The sequence below is a fragment of the Colius striatus genome, chromosome Z, assembly GCF_028858725.1.
Source record: "Colius striatus isolate bColStr4 chromosome Z, bColStr4.1.hap1, whole genome shotgun sequence".
NCBI lineage: Eukaryota > Metazoa > Chordata > Aves > Coliiformes > Coliidae > Colius > Colius striatus.
This window is the reverse complement of record NC_084790.1, coordinates 2,037,970-2,060,549: the sequence shown is the minus strand read 5'-3', so window position 1 is coordinate 2,060,549 and position 22,580 is coordinate 2,037,970. Positions and strand designations below refer to the sequence as shown.

The following is a 22,580-nucleotide window of genomic DNA, read 5'->3' as shown; positions in this document are numbered from 1 at the left end:
CTCTTTTTCTACTCCTACTCCTCTTACAAGACTGTATGGCACTTGTTTTACCACACTGACAAAGCAGCTACATTGTGCATTAGCAGCTTCCACTTGCAGAAGTAGCTTTCTTCCAGAGTGGAAGCTGAAAAAAATGTCTTTGGAGAACTCTAAGGTACAGATCCAAGGCAAAACAGAATCATCTAGGAGGATGTAAATACATTTCTAGGGTAAAAGACAAACAATTCTCAGAAATAAACCATCTTTTCCAAACGTGGATTACTAGAACAAAGTCCATATATAGCTTAAAAGCTCTGTAGCATCTTTACAGGCAATTCTTTCCACTGTGGTCATGAAACTTAATAAGCTTTATTTCTAAGCCAGTACACAAAGAATCAAGAGAGGAATCCAATGTTGTCAGACAACAGTTTAGCTGAACCAGAGTTAATCTAAATACTGAAGTCATCAGTCCTGCTCACCAAGGCCTAAGTTGTGTCACTTTGTTCCCCTCAAGGTCTTGAGCAACACCACCCACAACAGCCTGTGGAGAAAACACCCTTTAACAGAGGTCACCTGCACACCAGAGAGATTTAAAGGCTAAATAAGTGCCTGATTGCTTTGTCTGTATTCCAAAAGCCTTAGAGACCAATTATTTGAATGAAGAAAAACTAAATCCCTCTTCCCCTCATCTTAAACCCCCTCCCAAACATGCAGGTAGATAATTGACATTTGGTTGTGTAGGGAGAAAGCAATATGCTAAAAAAAGGGCAAACGAGCACTAACACCACTAATATACAAGGCTCAGGCAGTAGGTTTGCTTTAAATGCAGGTGTACTTCGAATGCTAACCAAATTCTGTTGTGACTGGCTTCCTGTCAATGGCATTATTTAGAGTCACTTGTAACGCAGGAGTTGTTAGAATAACCAAGTTTGTTTAGGCATCACAGGATGAGACAGGAATGCACTGAATGGGTTTTGTAGGTAAAGCCATCAGCCTCCCTTCTACAGGGAAGAACATCACAGGGGCTACACGAGGCCTGTTTGAAGCAGCCCTCACTCACTCCCAACGGGTACCAGGTTTGAATTCACCACACAGCGAACTGCAGTCAATCTACAAATGTTCCATTTTTATTACAAAGTATGAAAGGCAGAAAATACTGTACCTAATACACAGGAGGCTGAAACTTAGAAAGAAGGTTAAAAAACTGGAATTAAACTACACAGGGAAGCAGGAAATAGCAGGAAAAAAGATGCAACAATTCCACTTGAAAGCCATTTCAGAAAAACTTGCCTTGAAATTTACAGGTTTCAACAATATGGTTCCAGGACTCAAGGTGTTCAAACCCATTGTAACAAAAACCTTCTGTATTTTTTTTTTCTCCATAAAAAATAAAGGGATATAGGGACACTGCAGTTATCCATGTCAACAACATAAGTCTGTTGGATAGCAGGATAGGAGGGATTCCTCTAGGACAGTACAGCAGCGAAGTTGCAAATCTCAGGACAGAAGTCAAACTACTATTGCTTTAACATATTTTAGTGAGAACAAGAAGTCAGGAATCTCATATGGATGGTCTGTACAATCATGCTACAAAGATTACACCTTCAGGAAATAACCACAAAGTGAGTTTGGGGGGAAGAGCAGAAAGGGGGGGAAAAACACACATTAAAAAGTAAACATCTACTTGGCTATCGGGTAACAAAAATGCTTCGGCGCAGAAGAGAGATTTAAGTCACATTTTACCACTTCTAGCAACCCAAGTTTTAAACCAAAAAAAACGTTCCTTTTAAATAGATTTCATATTTACCAGGTTTGTAAAGAAAACAAGCAACACATCAGCTGTACTAGGACTCTTTGTCATTCACTGGCTCTTGCATTTCTGCCTTTGTTCAGACTCCACAGATCCATCCTCGTCTGGGCAGAGGAGCTGCAGGAAAGCAAACTCCAAGGGCTGAGAGCTGGAGCAAGGGCTTTGAGTTACTCATGGCCACAGTATTTTGTCAGGAAATAAGCTTATTTTCTTCATTTTTGTTAGATTTTTCTGAAAAGAAACGAATTTGGTGGAAGCCACAAGTAATTGTCAAGAGTTATCTGGAAATTGTAGCTTGATGCTGAGCGTCAGAGGCTGCACAAAAGGCCACTGAGATACTTGGCAGGCAAAAAGTTATCATCTGAAATCAGGCAGCAGCAAGCAAGTCTCCCAAGTGTCTTTGCCTCTGGAGTCTGCCCTGAATCACTAGATGAGCATTCAGTGACTGGTGTTTAGTTGCCTTTGTAATTACTGTTTCTTAGTGCTGGTGAAAGGTGCTGATCAGAAGTTCTGGAGATGTCTTCCTTAAAAGAGTCAGAGGCATGTTAAACTCCTCTCAATATCCTTGAGAATGAGACACTTCTGACCCTTCTCAGGTAAACAGGGGGAAATACAGCTACATCTTTAATTAGAAAAGTGCTCTTTAAGTGTCACATGCAATTAATTCCCCAGATTCTCTGCAAGGATTAAGAGAAACAAGGATGTAGTTGACTGTACCTTGCTCATTCCAGAACTGATTTTGGACACTTCTTTTTGATGAACCACTACAATAAATACAGGCCTGCTCCAGAAGTCTGGCAGAAGCAAGCAGGAAATCTGTGTGAGAGAGAACTTGTGTTAACTGACAAGGTGGATCTGAGGTTGATAGGACCATTTTGCTACCTAGCAGCAGGTTAGACTAAACCCTTCAGTACTTTGCTGGAACTGTAACTGTGCAATCTATTGAGGCAAGAGCTTACCCTCGCTGTGCTTCATCCTTTTCAGTGTGTCCTGAAAGTTCAAATGCCACTAAAATCAGGAACTGTTCAAGAGTTGTGTGAATTTAGGGACAGCAGCTGCACTTTTGTTTCTATCACAACAAGAAGTTATCCAAAAGAACCCAGCTACACCTTTACACAACCACCTTGCCATTACTGTCATTGTATTCAGACAGTAGAAAAGAGGATTCCCAAACACAGTCAAGTTCCTAAGCAAAAGGGACTCTCTTGGTGACATGTAACTTTGGTTGGCCTGAAAGATTGTGTCAGTCTCAGAATGCAGAGCTCCAGGTTAACAGTATTGTCAAGTGCTCACACATTTGTGGTGTTCAGGAGAAACAGATGAAGGTTCCCTTCATACTGTCAACCACAGTCAGTTTAGGTTTTTGGTGACTGTTGTATTTAACATTTCATACAAAAACACAGACAAATGCCTACCATAAAAGGGCTGAGGAAAAGATGACTCTCCTAATCTTACCAAAAATATACTTGTTAAAGTGCCATCTGCAAGAGAACAAAATCAGACCACACTCAGCTTTCTTCATTTACATTTAAAAACAACCACAAGAGCATCTGTGAATTCCAGTATTTGGACTCCTTCTCTCACCTAGTCCCTGGCAGGCAGTGATCTACAGTGGAGCCTGATGCAGCTTTCTCATTGCAACACCAGGCAAAAATAGATCTTTTTACTATTATCCAGAACATTCAGGAGAGTAATTACAGCTAAGTTTTGAAAGGATCATTAACTTTGACTTATGACAGGCAATACTTTCCCCCCCCCCAAGTACATTTCAAGGTTCCATAAGGAACAACCTGTATTATCAGTCTCCTTTCATATCAGTCTTTGAAACCACTGTGTTTTCTTTCTAAATAGATTGTCAAAGCACTCAAATCCTTGCCTTTTGAAATCCCTGCACACACAGAAGTACAACTCCCCTAGATGCAAACTACTATAGCTCATTTCATTTAGACAATTAACAGAGCTGGCATACTACAGACTAATTGGAGAGCCAACTCCTTCTTCTGAAGGTTTTCACCTCACTAATGAGTTTTACACGATCAAGATCTCCTGGTTGAGAGCCAATACATTAGCAACAGGTTGTCCACAAAAGAGTGGGAATCTGTGGAAAGCTTCATTTAAACAACATAATAACCAAACAACAGCTTAGTATCTTGAAGAAATGGACTGGAGAAGTGACACAGAACTATTTCAGCCAGCGATTTCTATCTCAGGATCAATCTTTCCCCATATCCACAACAGCAGGTGATTTTCTGCTTTGTTAACCTTTGAAATCAAAGTATTTCTTTTCATAAGCTTTAGGGGAAAAAAAAAATAATGCTTATGGGGTTTCTTTTACACCCACAGAATTGAATGTTAAAGTGGGTGAAATGATATCAAATGGTTACCTTCTGATTCACAGGCTACACTGACAAGTCTCGGGCTTTTATTTGATCTTGCAAACAAATCTGAAGCAGCAAGCAGACAGTTTGCTCCCTGCCACTGTGTCAGGAGCTGCCGGCAAAAAGGGCAAAGTCTCTCACTTCCTTCTCTAGATGGAAGTGCCATTTGCACTACAGAACATCTCACCCATGAGGATTTTCATGTCTTTTCAGTCATTAACCTTTCGAGTGACTTCTTTGAAAAGAGGCTATTTTAAGGAGCATTTCCCTGGTCCAAACCAGCCTCTAGTGACTTCAAATGCAATTACATATGAAGAATGACAATGGATTATGCCCAAAGCAATATACTGTAGATCCAGAGGATACCCAACTGGCTAAAACAGGATATAGGCTTTGTTTAGAATCTACTGGAGCCTACGAGATTCCTTCCTTTGATAAGTTTGGAATGAGCACTCAATTCCACAAGGAGTTTTATGGAGGGAAGGACTGACACTGGACTCTCTTCAGGTTCATAACCTGTTTTCCAACAGTAGCAAAAGCTACTTGGCTATTCAGATTACTAGTCCCTTTATACACGCTCTCTTCTCATCATCTCGGTGGAACAGATTGTATTCTTCTAGGAACAAACAGCATTTGTCTTCCAGTAACCTGACTCTCAATTAAATCCCTTCTAAAAGCACAATTCTACAGTTGCAAAAAGATGCATTTTTGAGCTGAGCAACAGATGCATTCCTCTTATACCATCTATACAAAGACAGACTTTGGATCATAAAGGGAACTATAGAAAGACCTAACATTACAGGTAGTTCTCTCTTAGTGACACACTATACTGTTTGTAAGTAAACAAGCACACAGCTTACTGTCATAGCTAAAGCTGTGGATGCCATTGTATGCTGCTTCTGCTAAGAAAGCCCTTGGTTTGCACTGAATTCTGCCTCAGTGTTTTCCAGTTGTAATCTAATTGCTTGGCTAACGCTGTTTTGACATCTAGATCAAATCTCTCTGCAGAACACTCACTACTCAGCACTGCTGCTAATGAGAAAATATTGACCTTTAAATCAAATCAAGCCTTTTGTCAAAGAACCCAACAACTGAACACCGAATGGCATTGACAAAACATGAGCTTGAGCTGCATTAAGAGCCTTTGGCTTCTCTGATAGAAAAAGGGGTGATGGAATAAAGCTGTCTCTAACGAATCCCTATCAAATACACAAGGCAGTGCTTTTCTGAGCTCCATGTTGAGAAGCAGCCTGTGAAAGACTATTTCTGTATGTCCAGAATGACAGAACTTCTCAGGCTCTGCTCTGTACTTGACAGCACCTTCAATGTCAGCTTCACTGTTTCACAGCAATTGCTTTTCCCCAACTTGCCTTTCCTGTATCAACTGACAAGATTCACGTTTGCCAGCGTCCAACTATTTATGCTGCTGCCTCCAGTTGCAGGTGAATACTCATTAGGCAAGAAAGACAATTTTGATAGCTTCTGACAAGTACATCAAAACTCAGCTGGTGTACCCTTAACAGCCCAGCTATGGTTGTCATGTCTTCATCAAGAGAGCACTGCCGAGCGTTCATCCGAGTAGCTGTGTTATCTTTCTCTTGCCTAATCCACTCAAGCTTTGATTGAAGACTATTACTGGAGAGCAGAGCCACTATTCAGAAGAGAAACAGTAGCCCTTAGGCACATCCCCAAAAAGGTAGGAGGATGATAAGTGCCAAGCTTTAGCCTCTACAGCACTGGTTTCTTTCCTTTTAAACCCATCCTGGTGCATTTACATTAGGGAATCATCTCCTTCAGAGAAATAGCTTTCATTTGGATGGCATACCAGCTTTTCCAACTCATCTGGCTCATTCTACAAGACCTGACAGCACAAAGCAAATACATTTTGGGAATAAAGCAAAGATTGCTTTGCACTCCTTTCAAGAACTCCCAGGAACACAGGTCAAATGCAAAGAAGCTCCAAGGTGCAGGCTAACCACAAAACCCCCTGGCTCGTATTATTTGCCAATCAAGCAAGCTACAAAGTGTGAAATCATTTGATTTTGGTTTAGATAGTTAAGTCTTCCGAGGGGAAAATGATTTGATTGCAAGTGTCAATCCCAAGTCCATTCCAAATCACATTTCTTTCAGGAGTTGTTTACCTCCTGGGAGCTTAAGTCATAAATGTATCATCACTCTGAAACCTATTACCTTTCTTTTAGCTATCACAACGGCAGGATATGCACGCTGATTCAGTCATCATTTAAAAATAAGGCCTACCATAGTAACAAACTGCCTCTAGCATGAGAAAAGAAAGGTAAAAGAAATTGAGCAACAAGTACTTGTACTTCACAGCACCAGAAAATTCTGCCCAGCTAAATCTGATCTAAAAAGCAAAGGCAACAGTTAATTGTGGCAGGCCTTTACTGCCAGGGAGCCTGCAGCGTTACTGTGACTTGGAACAAGGAATAGATCCTGCTTTGGGCATATGGAAGTAGATCATATATCAAAAGTAAGAATCAGGGAGAAAAAGAAAACCTTACTCAATAGAAAGTTAGCCCAATATATAAAAACCATACAAATGTTTAAACAGTTGAGAGGCAGCAACAACAGGAATGATAAAAGATTCCTGCCAAGGTGGTTGGTAAATATCAATGTCTTTTTCTCCCCCACCTTGTTTCGCACCTTTATCTGTTAAAACTTGTTGATGTGCTGCCTCAGCGGGCTGACAAAACACATGGACATATGCAGCAACTTAAAAGCCTGCAAAGCTTATTAATACAATCAACAAACAAATATACAGAACTTTTAACTGAAGGAAAAAACAAAACCCCATCATAATAAAAAAAGAAAACCAGAACCCAGAAGGTCCAAGAGGCTCAGCATGTCTCTGCATTTTAAGAGTCTTGGAGAGACAGGAGACACCTGCCATTGATTCTTGTAACAGTTTCTTGTAACAGTAGATGCAAAGCAACAAGAAGATACTGGCCACTTGACTTGTGTTGTTTTTAACTTTAGAGAGGAGGGGAAATGATACAGCCCTGCCTCAGTGTGGCATGAAGCAGTCATGTTACACTCTCAGAATCTCCAGGCAGTTGTTGTAGCAGATAGCTATCCAGTCTGGCTGAGTTGATGCCCACTGTACATTGTTGATTTCTCCTTCTGCTGTATAGGCCAAGATAGGGTCCTCAATGGCACGAGGCATTTGCTGGATATCCCAGATGAGAGCCTGATGGTCATCCGCTGCAAGTGGAAGAGGAAAATAAATCAAGGGGATAATGAGATCCCCACACATGACTACTAACTGGCATTTAGTCTGAGAAGTGATGTGGGATATGCTTCTAAACTGCAGGTATTATTTAGCAAAAAGGCAGGCAGAGAACTGCATAAACCTATGGAGAGCTGGATTTTGCAAATGGAATGAAAGACTCTCAGATTCATCAGCTGGATAGAGATGGATCACACTTACCTGCTGTACAAATGTGGCAGGAAGAATGAGGTGCCCAAGCAATTCCATTCACACATGCTCTGTGGTTGTTTAACCTGGCAACCGGAGTGCAGGGAACTCTGACATCTAGAATCACAACCTTCAGAAACAAAACCAACTTAATTAATAACTCATATTTTTTGTTTCTTCCGAAAAATAACCAAGTAGTTTGAGCCATTTACTGTTCTCAAAGAATAGCTCTTAGCTGGTTAGTGTGTCCCAAAAGCAGTCAGGCCTCCCAGGGAGGACCTGTTGATTCTGCAACAAGCACAAACAAATTACGCTTCTCTGAAGTGGCACAGGTGACAATCTGAGACATGTCACCTTGTGCAGCAAACCAAAGAAGACCAAGGCGACTAACACACCGGCAAGCTGAGATTGCATGTGAGAACTCTGGCCTAACTGGCTCCCAGATACTCCTTAAAAACCAGTTGAAACATACATGAGCCACAGACATCTTCTAGTTTACAATGTCAAAGTTCAAGAAGTAACTCCTACTGAAATGAATACACTAAGAATTGGATCTTAATCGTATTCCACTTCAGGTGGTGATGCTGGCCCCGTAATTGAGGGCTGATGAGTACCAATCCACCTCCCAAAAATCACAGAATCTCAAGGGCTGGAAGGGACCTGGGAAGCTCACCCAGTGCAACCCCCCTGCCTGAGCAGCACCACCTAGAGCAGGGCACACAGCAACTCATCCAGCTGGGGTTGGGATGGCTCCAGACAAGGAGCCTCCACAGCCCATCTGGGCAGCCCCTGCCAGTGCTCCCTCAGCTCAACAGGGAACAAATTCTGCCTTGTGTTGCTTTGGAACCTCTTCTGTTGCAGCTTGTCCCCGTTGCCCCTTGTGCTGTCATTGGCCATCCCTGAGCACAGCCTGGCTCCAGCCTCCTCACACCCACCATTGATGCATTTGGAACATGAATGAGCTCAGCCCTCAAGCTCCTCTTCTCCCAGCTGCAGAGCCCCAGCTCCCTCAGTCTTTCAGCACAAGGCAGATGCTCCACTCCCTTCAGCATCTCTGTGGCCCTGCACTCAACTCTCTCCAGCAGCTCCCTGTCCTTCTGCAACTGAGAGGCCCAGCACTGGCCACAATCTTCCAGCTGCAGGCTCAGGAGGGCAGAGCAGAGAGCGAGCAGAACCTCTCTGCACCTCCTCCCCACAGCCCTTTTAATCACAGCCCAGGATGCCACTGGCCTTGAGCTACTGCTTTACCTCCATCCCATCCATGGCCATTGTAGCAAGATAGTTGGGATCCTGCTTATTCCAGCAGAGACGCAGCAGCGGATGGTGCTGTGGATCCTCATAAATGATGGTGCTGTGTTCCAGATGACGCAGATCAAACATCCTCACTGAGCCATCTGCACCGACTGAAGCAAACATATCTCTCCCACCACCTGCACGGCTAAATGCTATGTCATAAACCTGCTCAGCAAGAGGAGAGAGAGGAAAAAACCACAACCTTGGTTTTAGACATCACACTCCCTCCTAATTTGAAGTCAAATGGATTTTGTGTATGGGTGGCAAATCTCGTTGTGACAGTTCATGATGTGCCCAGCAAATTTTCAGTTGCTTCACTTGCCAAAAAGAGGAGGAAAACAACCCTCCAGGGTTAGGGCATTATAGGATCATTACTGAAACTAAACATTTCCATTTCTCAGACTTAGATTTTTAGTATTAATTGCTGAAAAGTAACATGAAGTTTAAAAGAAAGAATTATACAAGTTGGTTATTGCCTTTGACACAAAGTTGAATTCCAGTTTGACGTTTTCCCTTATTTTTACTAGATTACGCTTAAAAATATTTCAGAAAACAAAGACATTCTCAAATTCAGATTCTATGAGGAGTCAAAAGAGCAGTTTTCATAACCAACAGTATAGTTTCAGTTTGGTACTCAAAACCTTATACCTTAATCTTAGAGAAATTAACTGTACTTAATCAAGAAAAGAAGAGAGATTGAAACAGAAAAGTTTTGTTCCTTTTCTTCCACTTAAAAGATATGGAATGGAAACAATCAAAAAAAGCAATCACCTCTTTGTCATGAGCAATAAGCTGAGTCTTCACATGGCCAGAGACAAGATTTACTCTTCCCAGAACCTGTCCTGTCTCCAGACCCCAAATAGTGCAGGTTGTGTCAATACTTGAGGTACCTGAAACAAAACCACTTCTGTCAGAAAAATTAGCAGAGAATCACAGAATGGTGGGGGTTGGAAGGGACCTTTAGAGCTCATCCAGTCCAACCCCCCTGCACAAGCAGCTCCCACCTAGATCAGGGAGTACAGGAACATGTCCAGGAGGGTTTGAAGAGCTCCAAGGAAGGAGCCTCCACACCCTCCCTGGGCAGCCTGGGCCAGGGCTCCCTCACCCCAACACTCAAACAGTTTGGCCTTGTGTTTCAATGGAGCTGTTTGAGTTGCAGCTTCACCCCATCATCCCTTCTCCTGTCACTGGATACAACAGAAAAAAAGTGCTGCCCCAACCTCTCGACACCCACCAGTGAGATCTTGGTCACTAGGAATGAGCTCCCCCCTCAGTCTCCTCTTGTCCAGCCTGAGCAGCCCCAGGGCCCACAGCCTTTCCTCAGCAGGAACATGCTCCAGTGCCCTGAGCATCTTGCTGGCCCTGTGCTGGCCTCTCTGCAGCACTTCCCTGTCCCTCTGCAGCTGGGGAGCCCACAACTGGCCCCAGGACTCCAGATGAGGCCTCAGCACATGTGGCAGAGCAGAGCAAAGGGGAGCAGAAGCTCCCTGGCCCTGCTGCTGGATCCACACTCTGCTGGATGCCCCCAGGCTGCCATTGGCTTCTTGCCCATGAGGCCACGTTGCTGCTCATGGGCAGTTGATTCTCCTCCAGCAGTGCCAGGTCTGTCTCCTGGAGCTGCTCTCCAGCAGGTCACCCCCAGCCTGTGCTGCTGCAGGGGCTTGTTCCTCCCAACTGTAGGACTTTGCCCTTGCCCTTGGTGAACCTCAGCAGGTTCCTCTGTGCCCAGCTCTGCAGCTGGTTGAGATCTGTCTGACTGGCAGCACAGCCTCTGGGCAATCAGCCAGTGCTCCCAGTTTGGTGCCAGCAGGGCACTTGCTGAGGGTCCCTCTGTGCCCTCACCGAGGTGGTTGATGAAGATGTTGGACAAGACTGGTCCCAGATCCCATCCCTGTGGAACCCCAGTAGCCACTGGCCTCCAGCTCAATTCTGTGCCATTGATCACCCCCCTCTGGGCTCTGCCATTCATGGGATGTTATGCCATCACAAATTACTTAATCACTTACTGGATTAATGTAATATCTCCCACAATCTACAGATCAAAATAGCTACAAGAACAGCACACAATTAAAATCAAGAATGTCAAAGAGCTAACAGTGTACCATGCATTTCAATGATCCAAACCTTTTTAGCTGCACAAAGAATCTTCCACACAGGAATAAAGTGTAAATAGCTCACATCTACTTCAATCTATTCAGAAGCCTGATGCCAACTCCAAGATGAACTTTGCTATCCTGTAAGCCTCATGTGCACGTCAAAGCCAAACTTCAATCCTAGTGCTGCTACAGTGCATTAATTGTTGCTGTGGACTGAAGGTGAGGCTGGCTGTAAAGCTTTTAGGAGATGAGATTTGCAACACACTCAAAAAAATAATGTAGTGAATAATTACTAAGACATATTACCACTGTTAATCTGGGCAAATCCCCTTGACATAAATGGCTGTAACTCCTCTGGGAAAGAAGCCTCTGCTGGCTCAGTCATCATGGCTTCACAATTTGTCCCATTGGCTATAATTAAACCTTAAGCATTCAGCCCCCTCCCTCCATCTGAATCAATAGTTCTGGCTCGAATGGCTTCACAGAAAACAAAGCTTGGGACCTGGTTTTGTGTCCACCCCAGAAACATCCCTAGTACAACTTTAGTGATCCATTCTGTACTGGACAGGGCACATTTCAATGCAAATAAGTCTCCAAGAGCTGCTTAATTTTATTTCATTTTCAACTTATAGACAACATCTGCTTCAATGATGTAGAAATCCATCCACAGATTAACCAGTGGACAAGCAATGCCAAAGCAGTCTGTCACAGTCTGAACTTCAGTAGATTAAATTCAAAACCATGCCTTTTCCACAGGAAAAAAAAAATGAGGCTTTGTGTCAGTCTCACCTAGAAGGTAAGGATCCACTTCATTCCAGTCAAATGATGTTAGGGGAGCACAGAAATCAGAGTTCTTGTTGTTGTTCAGCAAACACTCCAGTCGAGTCTCTGTTTCACCCACCTTTATTAAAAGTGAAACATCTGATTTAAATAGCAACACCACATGACTTGTTCCACTTGCAAAACAAGGTGTTAATTCTGGGGTTTCATTCCTCTCAGCGTTACATCCTAAAGCTCTGGAAAACACAATCACTGTCTCTATCTTCAATAAGGTGATTAAAACAGCAACTGCCATGATAATTCTGCTTCTCCTTTAGTTTTCATGTTTATCTATGTTATTGCAGTCAAGAAAACAAGTTAACAAATGCTCTAACTTGATTTTATATCTAAACCTCCACGGTGCAGCAAGCCACCCTGAAAGGAAAATAACTCACGTCAAAAACCTCAGGTCTCAAGTGAAAATGAAATCAATATGCAACACAATATAATCTTTTTCCATTCATATTTTTTTTTCTGCAGAGGATTTACTCACTCTCCACACTCGTAGATAGTCACCACTGGTTGCCAGCAGGTCTGGATACACTCCCTTGGTGTCTGGGATCCACATAAGCTTTGTGGTAGGGTAAGGGTGATCAAATGTGTTCCTGCAAATGAATTCTGAGCTCTCTTCATCCAAACCAACAAGCTGTACCTGTAAGAAGCCATATTGAAAAGAAAGCATTTTATCAAACCCCTCATTTCTGATTACAGCATTAAGACTTGAGTATATTCCAGAAGGACACCTCCTGTAGCCTCAAGGACAGTATAAAAGGACTGTCAACATCAATGGAAACAGAAATTGTTAAAGCTTTGCTTTCTAGCTGGGGCACATAAGCAAAAGGAAGTATACATAATCACACCAGTGCTTTACTTTGAAGAGGTGATCTCAAATGAATCAAAATCCAAGTTTAAAGGACTGAAGACCAGCCCTTCTCTTTTCCACGTTGCAAAGCTGAGTTTAAATCACAGATTGAAACCCCACACTGATGCTGACACTGAACTGATGCTGACAATGTCATCTTCAGAGAGAAAGCTGCAGTTTGTGAAACAATCATCCACAATTAAAGCCTAAGTCAAGGAATTCTTGGCCATAACCTTGCAGACTGTAACACATCACATCAGGTTGCTATCAAACTGTTTTCAGCACCACTACCTAAACTGTCTTGTCACAATTGCATGAAATTAAGATACTGATTAATCACAGCAAAGTAAAATAGAACTCTAACTGAAAAAAAAAAAGAATGAGGAAACAAAAATATTTACATAGAATCACAGAATGGTGGGGTTGGGAGGGAGCTTTAGAGCTCATCTAGTTCAACCCCCCTGCACAAGCAGCTCCCACCTAGATCAGGGAGCACAGGAACATGTCCAGGAGGGTTTGAAGACCTCCCAAGAAGGAGCCTCCACAATCTCCCTGGGCAGCCTGGGCCAGGGCTCCCTCACCTCAGCACTCAAACAGTTTGGCCTTGTATTTCAATGGAGCTGTTTGTGTTCCAGCTTCATCCCATCACCCCTTGTCCTGTCACTGGATACAACAGACAAAAAGTGCTGCCCCAACCTCCTGACACCCACCAGTGAGATCTTGGTCACTAGGAATGAGCTCCCCCCTCAGTCTCCTCTTCTCCAGCCTGAGCAGCCCCAGGGCCCACAGCCTTTCCTCAGCAGGAACATGCTCCAGTGCCCTGAGCATCTTGCTGGCCCTGTGCTGGCCTCTCTGCAGCACTTCCCTGTCCCTCTGCAGCTGGGGAGCCCACAACTGGCCCCAGGACTCCAGATGAGGCCTCAGCACATGTGGCAGAGCAGAGCAAAGGGGAGCAGAAGCTCCCTGGCCCTGCTGCTGGATCCACACTCTGCTGGATGCCCCCAGGCTGCCATTGGCTTCTTGCCCACCAGGCCACGTTGCTGCTCATGGGCAGTTGATTCTCCCCCAGCAGTGCCAGCTCTGTCTCCTGGAGCTGCTCTCCAGCAGCTCACCCCCAGCCTGTGCTGCTGCAGGGGCTTGTTCCTCCCCAGCTGCAGGACTCTGCCCTTGCCCTTGGTGACCCTCAGCTGGTTCTTCTGTGCCCAACTCTGCAGCTGGTTGAGATCTGTCTGACCGGCAGCACAGCCTCTGGGGAATCAGCCAGTCCCCCCAGTAGGGTGCCAGCAGGGAATTTGCTGAGGGTCATTCTGTCCCCTCACCCAGGTCATTGATGAAGATGTTGAATGATTATTCAGCCTTTTCATCCCACAACAAACCCTAAAAGATATATCTAAGCATGTTTCTAAAAGCTGTGCATTTGTCTGCCTTGCACTCCCTTTACCAGCTACTCATTATACTTCACACCCTAGTAGGAATCAGTCTAGAATCTCCCAGTCTTCTGAAGTGATTGACAAACGGATTTCTAACTCCTTTAGGGATCACAAATACCAAGCGGATTTTACAGAGGAAGCAAATTGCCCTTGGTGATAGAAAATCTTGTGGCAAGGTCAGGATCTGAGGATAAATGACCTCTAATCATTTCTTTCTTCCTTTGCTTCTGTTTTCAGCTCGATATGAGTACATTAAGCCTACACAAAGCAATCAACATCCTCATAACAAGAAGCAAATCTCAAGCAGTGGAGGACCCGCTTTTCATTGGTGGCAACTGGTGTGTTCCTGAGCTGCATATTCATGTTCAACTCCTCCTTAGATCTGAAGAGACTGTGTAGTAAGCCAGTATCTTTGTGATCTTTGACATCTTTAGGTGCAGGCCAGATTAGAGAATGAAAATTGCATTAATAACACTAGAGCTCCTGCCAACAGCTGAAGAGTAGGTGCCTGACACTGATTGTCACACCTGGCAGCAGCCTGTGAGAACTCTGAGCAGGAGACATTGGTCTGCCTGGAAAGAGGAGCAGAAGCAGAAAATACACTGCTTAAGCAGCTCTGTTCTCTGCTAGCTCAGCATATTCAAAGGTATGACTCTTCTCTTCAGACTTGGTCACATAGAGTGATGTCAGAATCCCCCTACTCATCCCCTTTCAAAGGCTGAACAAGAGATGGAAGGATTGAATTAGTCTCAGGATGCTGATTCCATCAGAGCCTCATCACTCCCTCCTGCAAGTGAGGCAAGATTTGCTGCTGTCACACACAAAGGAATGCCTGAAGTCCAGCCCAGATAAGACTGAGGTGATCCCAACAGGAAAGTAACTGTCAGTCTGGATACAGTTGGAACCATTTAACATCTACCTGTAACTCAATTCAATGGGGAAATGAGAATCACTATGTTCCACCTCCACTGCTTTGATGACGGACGGACATCACAGAATCTTAAGGGTTTAAGGAAGGGACCTTGAAAGATCATCTAGTCCAACCCCCTTAAATGTTAAATAATTATTTGTTCCGTAACACATCAAGATACACTAAAATTTGATGTGGATTTTTCCTCTCATCATCCAAGCCATTATCATTGTAAAGCTTAATTGCAACAGTGCATCTGAGTAAAGAAATGTCTTTAATCAGCATTCCTTGACTTCTAAACCAATTCCATCTCTCCAACATGATACAAAAGACCAGACACAGAACTAAACAAGGCAGAATTTGCTAACAGCTTCTTTTTCTTACAATGAAGAACAGTGAAGGAGGTGCATAACACATTTTCATTTCAAAAACCCCGTATCCCTTTAATCTAATTAGTAACTACTAAGAATGACAGTTCACAATTACTTTAGGGTCAGGAAGATTTCCCTGCACCAATTCATCTCCAACATCAAATCAATTACACCAGTGATCCAAGAGACATTATAGAGCCTGACAGCAGTTTCCTAATGCATGAAATTCAGGGAACACCATCCCAAATAATTTTACTTCTTCCAACTGGAGTAACTCATCTCTCATATCAGTGATTTGATCAGCAAAGGTGTACAAGCTGAAACAAAACTCCTTTGGTGCTCAAGTAATTCTTTGCAACTAGGTTTTCTAACAGCCTGTTAATCTAGGGGCTGACAAGAGGTTAGAAGAGTGTGGGAACTGGAGATATCAATAAATGAGGGTTTGGCAGTTAATACATTTGAGCTGCACATGAAAGAGAGGTGTAAAGAGCCATTTTATATATGTACACCCAAGTATTTCAAGCTCTGGTAATTAGTAGAGCAAAATCACAGAGGCAAATAAGACAAGGACCTCTCTTCTTTCACTCCAATTAACTCACAACAAACACTTGGTGCATTAAGTCTTTTTAAAAGCAACTCTAAACTAGAATGGTAAGAAGGAAGAGGTATGTTCAACCTATTTGGCTGGGTTTTAAACAAGCTAGAAGAGCTATTCCAGAAAAAGTTGGGTTTTTTTTTAGTATACTATGAGGAAGGAAGCAAGCCAGTTATTTGGAATAAACCATTGCAATACCAGAAAGAGAAACACTGTTTGGAGCTTTTTCAGAAACCTCTAAAGACTACAACTGCAAAGAGAAAGTTGAAATGAAAAGGAGTTTTAATTATCCTTCTAATTAGTGCCAACTGTACCTATAACTGTATTTTGATGTCAGAAGCTGGCAATAAAAAACATCTCGACTGTGAAGGGCAAATTATTCAGGACAAAGCTCTCAAATATGCCAAATATACCAATTTCTGCTTACCCTAGAAGTCAGGCTATGAACCCAACTGCTCCAGATTCTTTGCAGCCCACCGTTACAGACTACTTAAACAGGCTAACTTCTGTGATTTCCCTTTGTTCCTTTAGTTATATCACTTACATGGACGGAGGTTGGAGCTGAAAGAGTTTACTACAACTGTTTAAGACTGGAGCTATCCTCTGAATGTTTCAGTATCCTCTAAAAGGCTCAGCAAAGCTGTGAGAGTCATAGTATGACACCAGAAAAACAGTGCAGATGAAACATCACTCCCAAGCTGCTTCTGCTCCCCAAAGTAAAGAGAACAATATCAAAACTCAAAGGAACAACAACATTTGGAATTACTCAAGACAGTTCTCTTAACTATCTTCCTCCAGTGGAAGGCTGTACTGAAAGCACTACAAAAAGCATCAAACAAGACACTCCCCCCCTCAAAATATCACACAAACAGCAAAACCTCTCAGCAAAGTGAAGGTTATTTTTCACTGCATCTATTGTACAAGCTGAATTTTTTAACCAGAGATTATTTTTTACAGCAGCAGCATCCAGACTGGCATCTCATTCCCATACAATTATTTGCCAGCTCTTTATACCACACAGATCTCAGAGCACGTGGTGGTGCTTCTATGGACTGAAGTCAACAGAATTGATAGTCCTGAAGCTCAAGAGAAGTCCTGGGGAGGGTTTGCAGACAGCAGCAATTTACAGAGTCCTACACAACTTCTGTTTGTAACAACTGTGAGCACCAAGGGCTGAAAAGAGAGAGGTTGACTCATCTGCTTTACACTCAAAGGCTGTGCTGAAAAGCAGACCCGATCACACTATAATAGAGAGAAACTCCAGGGAATGGTTCAGACTTAAGGAGGTAAAGGCAATGTAAATATATCCCCTCTTATTAACTAAATCTAGCACCTCTAAACCAAAATCTGATGGCAAATTTCTCCTTTGCAAGTTTGTCTTTAAGCCAATTCCAAAGTTTCTAAGCCCAGGGGATCTGCCTCTCCTCAGCAGTGCTCCCAAGCCACAACAGCACTGCCCAGCACAGGGAGACAAGTCACACAGGCTCAACTACAACACGCTCAGAAGTATCATGTCTAGGACTGCTGGAAGTGCGGTAATTTAAGCAGCGGAAGACACATCAGCTCTGCCTTATAGTCACCTCCTCTTGCCACATCCTTGCACAAAGGTCCATCTCCAATGGTAACTTTCTGATGTTGTTTTCCACAACCTCCATTAAAAAGCCTGACAAAGCACACAAACTGTAAAGACACAAAGCAGTATTTACAAAGCCTTTAGTTTCACACAGATTTCAGGATGTTCTACAGCCATGTCCACTCCCTCACTTCTGAAATGTAAATGAATCCATTAGACCAGAGTAGCTCGTTCAGAAATGACTGCACAAGGGTTTGGAGAGGTGAACATGTAATCTCTATTATCAGTGTTGAGACTCTCTCCTTATATCTGGCAAGGAAACCCTGAAGATATAATCTCATGCCTCATTACACCCTTGTTCTCAGAGAAAAGTGAAAGTACTGAGGAATCACTGAAAGTAGTTTATATAGTTATGAACAAAGTTATTGAGCAGAAGTCTTCCACAGCAAGAAAGTATAATGAGAACTGCATAACAGCCTCAGACACTCTGTATATGCACAAACTTTAGTCCTGGCCGTAAACTTTCCTCCATGCTGACAAAAAGGCCCGGTCTCCTCAAGCTGGGAGACCTTCCTGGCTGGAGCAGCAGCACCCATGGCTCTTCCTACCCCCGATTCCTCAGCTTCCCAACAGCTGAGGGCTCACAGGAAAGAGACCAACCAAAATCTAGGCCGGCACTTAAGAAAGCTCTGTACAGCTCCTTGTGCTGAGGGCAAGGCAGCAAGACTCCCCCTTCCTCCCTCCTCCTCTCCAGCCACACCAACCGCAGGGGCCGTGCCTGGGACTGAGGAGCCGCTTGAACCATCGGGATAAAGAGGTTCTGCCTTCCCCCTCCCCTTCCCTCCGCCTCGGCGCCGCTGCCAGGGGAGCCGGGCCCGGCCACCGCCGTTCCCCACCTTGTTGTTATACTCTTCCACGAAGCTTCCCAGCGCCAGGCGGAACCGTTTGTCCGGCCGGACGCTCCAGTTCATGGCGTACACGGTCCAAGGCGCTTCATACTTGTAGATCTCCTTCCGCTTCCCGTGCAGCGACATGGCTCAGCCAAGGGAGCCCCGGGCCGCGGCGGGGCTGAGGGGAGCAGCGGGTTCAGCCGAGGCGGGGGAGGGGGGCCCGGGCTGGGCTCGGAGGGTAGCGATGGGCCTGAGGGAAGGGAGCCGGATGACCAAGCGAGCAGCGGGGCCGGCTGAGGCGCGGCGAGGCCAGAGAAGCGGCGGGGAGCAGCGGAGGCCGCAGCGCGTCCCGCGGCCCCAGGCCCGGCTCCAGACGCCGGCGGCGGCGGCAGCGCGGAGGCCGCTGAGGGACTCGGCCCCTCACACAACGGGAACGGAAACCAGACGGGGAGCCCCGCCCACTAGGCGCGGGTTGGCTGCTCCGCCTGTCATTTAAAAGCTCGGGCGCCTATTGGGTAATTCTCCCGTCCGTTTGGCGCTCTTCGGTCTCCTATTGGTCGCTTTGCCCTTCATTCCAAACGGACGCGCGCCCTCTGGCTGGGTGAACCTACCGTTGCGCTTGGCCCCGCCCCGGAGGGAGGCCGCGCTCGGCCGCCGCATCCCATTGGCTGCCAAGGGTCGCAGTGGCACGAGGCGGGGCCTCGAGCGCTCCTCGGTAGCCGATTGGCTGTCAGCGCTGTCAGTCACGGTGGCGAGGGGCTGGCGGGGCGCCGCGGGTTCGCGGGTTCGCGTCCCGCCTCAGCACAGCGGCGCGCGCCCGGCGTTAATTAACCGGCTCCTAATGACCGGGGTGGTGTTTTTGGCAGCACGCAGCAGCGTTGGCGCCTGCCTGGCGCTTTACTAGGGGAAAGGGGCGCAGGTGGGCAGCGCTTTGTGTCCGGGGCAGAGCAGGCTGAGGCCCCAGCCTCCACCCTCCACCATTGAGGGCAGCTGGGGCTCCTTCAGGTGGGGTGAGGGGGTGCCCCAGGAACGAAGCACAGGTGCTTCCCCAGGTGCTGTGCGTGTCCTGGGAAGGCCTGGAAGGCTCCTGGCTCTCTAGGACTTGGCACAGGATGGGGACAAGGCATCCTGGCCCCTGCCAGCCAAAACCTCGTGTGGGACAAGTGGCTGCCTGTAGCCTGGGCAGGGGCTGCTGGCTGGTGTTAGCTCCTGTGTGGTTCCACAGAGTGAGACTGGCTGGGGAAAGGCAGGTTTAACGCTTTGCTGAGGGCAAGGGGTCTGTCATTGCCTCTTGGGATGTGGTTTGGGTGATCCTAGGTCCAGCCCTCCAGAAGGAGCAGCCGTGTTTCACCAGGAGCCCCTTCATCAAGGGATGTAGGATGGGCTTTAGGTGTTGCTGTGCTCACCTGAAGCCTCAGTTGCTGCAAGCATGTTTGGGAGGTCGGTTCTTACAAGAGACCAGCAGACAGTCCTGTAGAAAAGCTTTTGCAAATTGCTACTGAGCCTGAACTGCATCCTATTGGGAAGGAACAGGCTGCCCAGGGAGGGTGTGGAGGCTCCTTCCTTGGAGCTCTTCAAGACCTGCCTGGACGTGTTCCTGTGTGACCTGATCTAGGTGACCCTGCTTCTGCAGGGGGGTTGCACTGGATCATAGAATGGTAGGGTTGGAAGGGACCTTTAGAGATCATCTAGTCCAACCCCCCTGCAGAAGCAGGTTCACCTAGATCAGGTCACAATGACGAGCTCTGAGGGTCCCCTCCAACCCCTACCATTCTATGAATTGCTCAACAAACACCTCCCAAAGCCCCATCCTTGACCTGTGAGACCTCCACACAGGCTTCATTATAGCCCCAGAGTCCCTGGATGAAGCAACTGGGGTTTGACCACAGCCTTTTCAAGGGGCTTTGCAGATGACCACCTCTGCTTTCTCCTGGCCAGGGATGAATTTGAGCACACTCCCAACAAACACAGCTACCATCCGCATTCAGGTGCCAAAAACATCTTTATTAGCAAAGTGTACACTAAAACTCCAGAGAAAGAGCTGCTCACAGTTTTACTACTCTCAAAGGGAGCTCAATACATGACTTGAGCAGGCAGGCCTAGGACTGTCACAGCATCTACGGCAGTGCTATGTGGGCTTTCTCCTACGGGGTGTGCTGCAGGAGGAGTCTGCTGGGGAGGAGGAAGCATCTATCAAACCTTTATCAAAAGAGAGAAGCCAGGAGGAAAGGCTGGAAGATGAGGTGTTCTGGGGGGGGGGGGGAGCTTTTCAGCTTTCCAAGATTGTGCTTCTTGAGTTTTGTGCTTTATACCCAGGCCAGTGACCAGTTGGGTTGAGCTGGGGGATGTGTGTTGGGGTTTGCAAGGTGCATTCAGCCTCGCTGGAGAAGTCAGTGCCCTAGGACTCATGCTGAAGTGCAGGGGCTGTTGGCCCTTAGTTTCTCAGTGGCAGTCAAGGACAAGGATAGCTTCTGTCCTCTGTCCTTGTCCTGGGCTTCCCACCTGTAGCTCCCCCCAGTACTATGCCATAGATATCCCCTCTTCCTCCTTTGCAACACCCACAGGCTCTGCTGAGCTAAGGCCAGTACCAAAGCAATGGTCCCTGCTCCAAAGAGCTGTCAGCAAAGTGGCCTCACAGGTAAGAGCTGTGGATTTGCTCTACTCTGCTTGCTGGGGCTCACTTGGCTGGTGCTATCCCCAAGAGGAAGCCTTAGCAAGGAAGAGGCAGTGGGTTGCATTTGGCTTTAGCCAGCTGGTTGATGGCCATAAGAGAGAGAACTGCTCTGGGTTTTGCTATGATGTGCAAATGAGATCTACTCTATGGGAACTACTGGGAAACGTTGATCTTGGAAGCCAGCCACTCTACGCTTCCTTTCACGGTGGCAGAAGACAGCTACAAATTATACCCCTGAGCCAATGGCATTGTCCTCTGTCTTACCCTTGCAGTCCAAAACCAACATCAACTTGAGTTGAGGTTCCTCTTAACTTGCTTGGTGGCCCCCACATCTTTAACTTCCAGGAAGCACTGGGTCAGAGAGGTGTCTCTGAATGTCCTGGTGCTCAGAAGATGCCTCCAAGTGCTCAGGGAGGGAAGGGAAACGAGAGCCTCGAGAGAGTCCCTGGGTATTTGGTGCCCTTTGGTGGGGAGGCCCTGGGCTTGGGAGAGGTGGGGAATGATGCTCCTGCTCGGAGTGGACTGTCATGGTTTCATCAGATGCCACAGCAAGGTGCATCCCGCTTGACAAGGAGTCCCTGGATTTCAAGTGGAACTTTTCTACCTCCGTGTAGCTCGGGCTCTGGTGGGAAAAGGAGGAATCAGGTGTGTTAACGGCAGAAGTAAAACAAAGCAGCCATGCTTTTTCCTCATAGAATCACGGAATCTCAAGGGATGGAAGGGACCTTGAAAGCCCAGCCCAATCCCCCTGCCAGAGCAGCACCGCCTAGAGCAGGGCACACAGGGACTCATCCAGCTGGGGTTGGGATGGCTCCAGACAAGGAGCCTCCACAGCCCATCTGGGCAGCCCCTGCCAGTGCTCCCTCACCTCAACAGGGAACAAACTCTGCCTTGTGTTGCTTTGGAACCTCTTCTGTTGCAGCTTGTCCCCATTGCCCCTTGTCCTGTCATTGGCCATCCCTGAGCACAGCCTGGCTCCAGCCTCCTCACACCCAGCCTTGATGCATTTGGAACATGAATGAGCTCACCCCTCAGGCTCCTCTTCTCCCAGCTGCAGAGCCCCAGCTCCCTCAGCCTTTCAGCACAAGGCAGATGCTCCACTCCCTTCAGCATCTCTGTGGCCCTGCACTCAACTCTCTCCAGCAGCTCCCTGTCCTTCTGCAACTGAGGGGCCCAGCACTGGCCACAATCTTCCAGCTGCAGGCTCAGGAGGGCAGAGCAGAGGGGGAGCAGAACCTCTCTGCACCTCCTGCCCACAGCCCTTCTCATCCAGCCCAGGCTGCCATTGGCCTTCTTGGCCACGAGGCCACGTTGCTGGCTCCTGCTCATCCTGCTGCCCACCAGCACCCTCAAGTCCCTTTCCCATCAAGTTCCAAACCCCACAATAGTGAGTTCCTCAGAACAGAGGAACTGACTCTCCTCCCTACTGATGGGGTGACCTGATAGTGCTGGAGATGGCAAGCT

At 46.3% G+C, this 22,580-nt stretch overlaps 2 protein-coding genes across 2 annotated transcripts in view; both read right to left on the bottom strand.

The window, feature by feature from the left end:
• Positions 1-1,084: 1,084 nt before the first annotated feature.
• On the bottom strand, positions 1,085-18,826 carry LOC133628904 (DDB1- and CUL4-associated factor 7). Its single transcript, XM_062018882.1, has 7 exons — positions 18,449-18,826; positions 12,305-12,463; positions 11,782-11,893; positions 9,668-9,786; positions 8,852-9,061; positions 7,616-7,733; positions 1,085-7,389 (listed from the first exon to the last, which is right to left on the bottom strand). Exons 1-7 carry the CDS (start codon positions 18,584-18,586, stop codon positions 7,217-7,219), a joined length of 1,029 nt encoding a protein of 342 aa, XP_061874866.1. The 5' UTR covers positions 18,587-18,826; the 3' UTR covers positions 1,085-7,216.
• A 2,624-nt stretch (positions 18,827-21,450) lies between these two features.
• LOC133628796 (potassium voltage-gated channel subfamily H member 6) overlaps positions 21,451-22,580 on the bottom strand; it is a 35,596-nt gene continuing 34,466 nt past the window's right edge. Inside the window, exon 14 of the mRNA XM_062018193.1 lies at positions 21,451-21,738. Coding sequence (XP_061874177.1) covers positions 21,451-21,738 — 288 coding nt within the window. The remainder of the gene's footprint in view (positions 21,739-22,580) is intronic.

Coding starts and splice junctions, on each gene's coding strand:
- LOC133628904 (XM_062018882.1), bottom strand. CDS start 18,586: ATGTCGCTGCACGGGAAGCGGAAGGAGATCTACAAGTATGAAGCGCCT. Junction 9,787..11,781: donor AGTGGATCCTTACCTTCTAG/GTGAGACTGACA, acceptor GTTTTGTTTCAG/GTACCTCAAGTATTGACACA. Junction 7,390..7,615: donor CTGCCACATTTGTACAGCAG/GTAAGTGTGATC, acceptor TTCCACTTGCAG/CGGATGACCATCAGGCTCTC.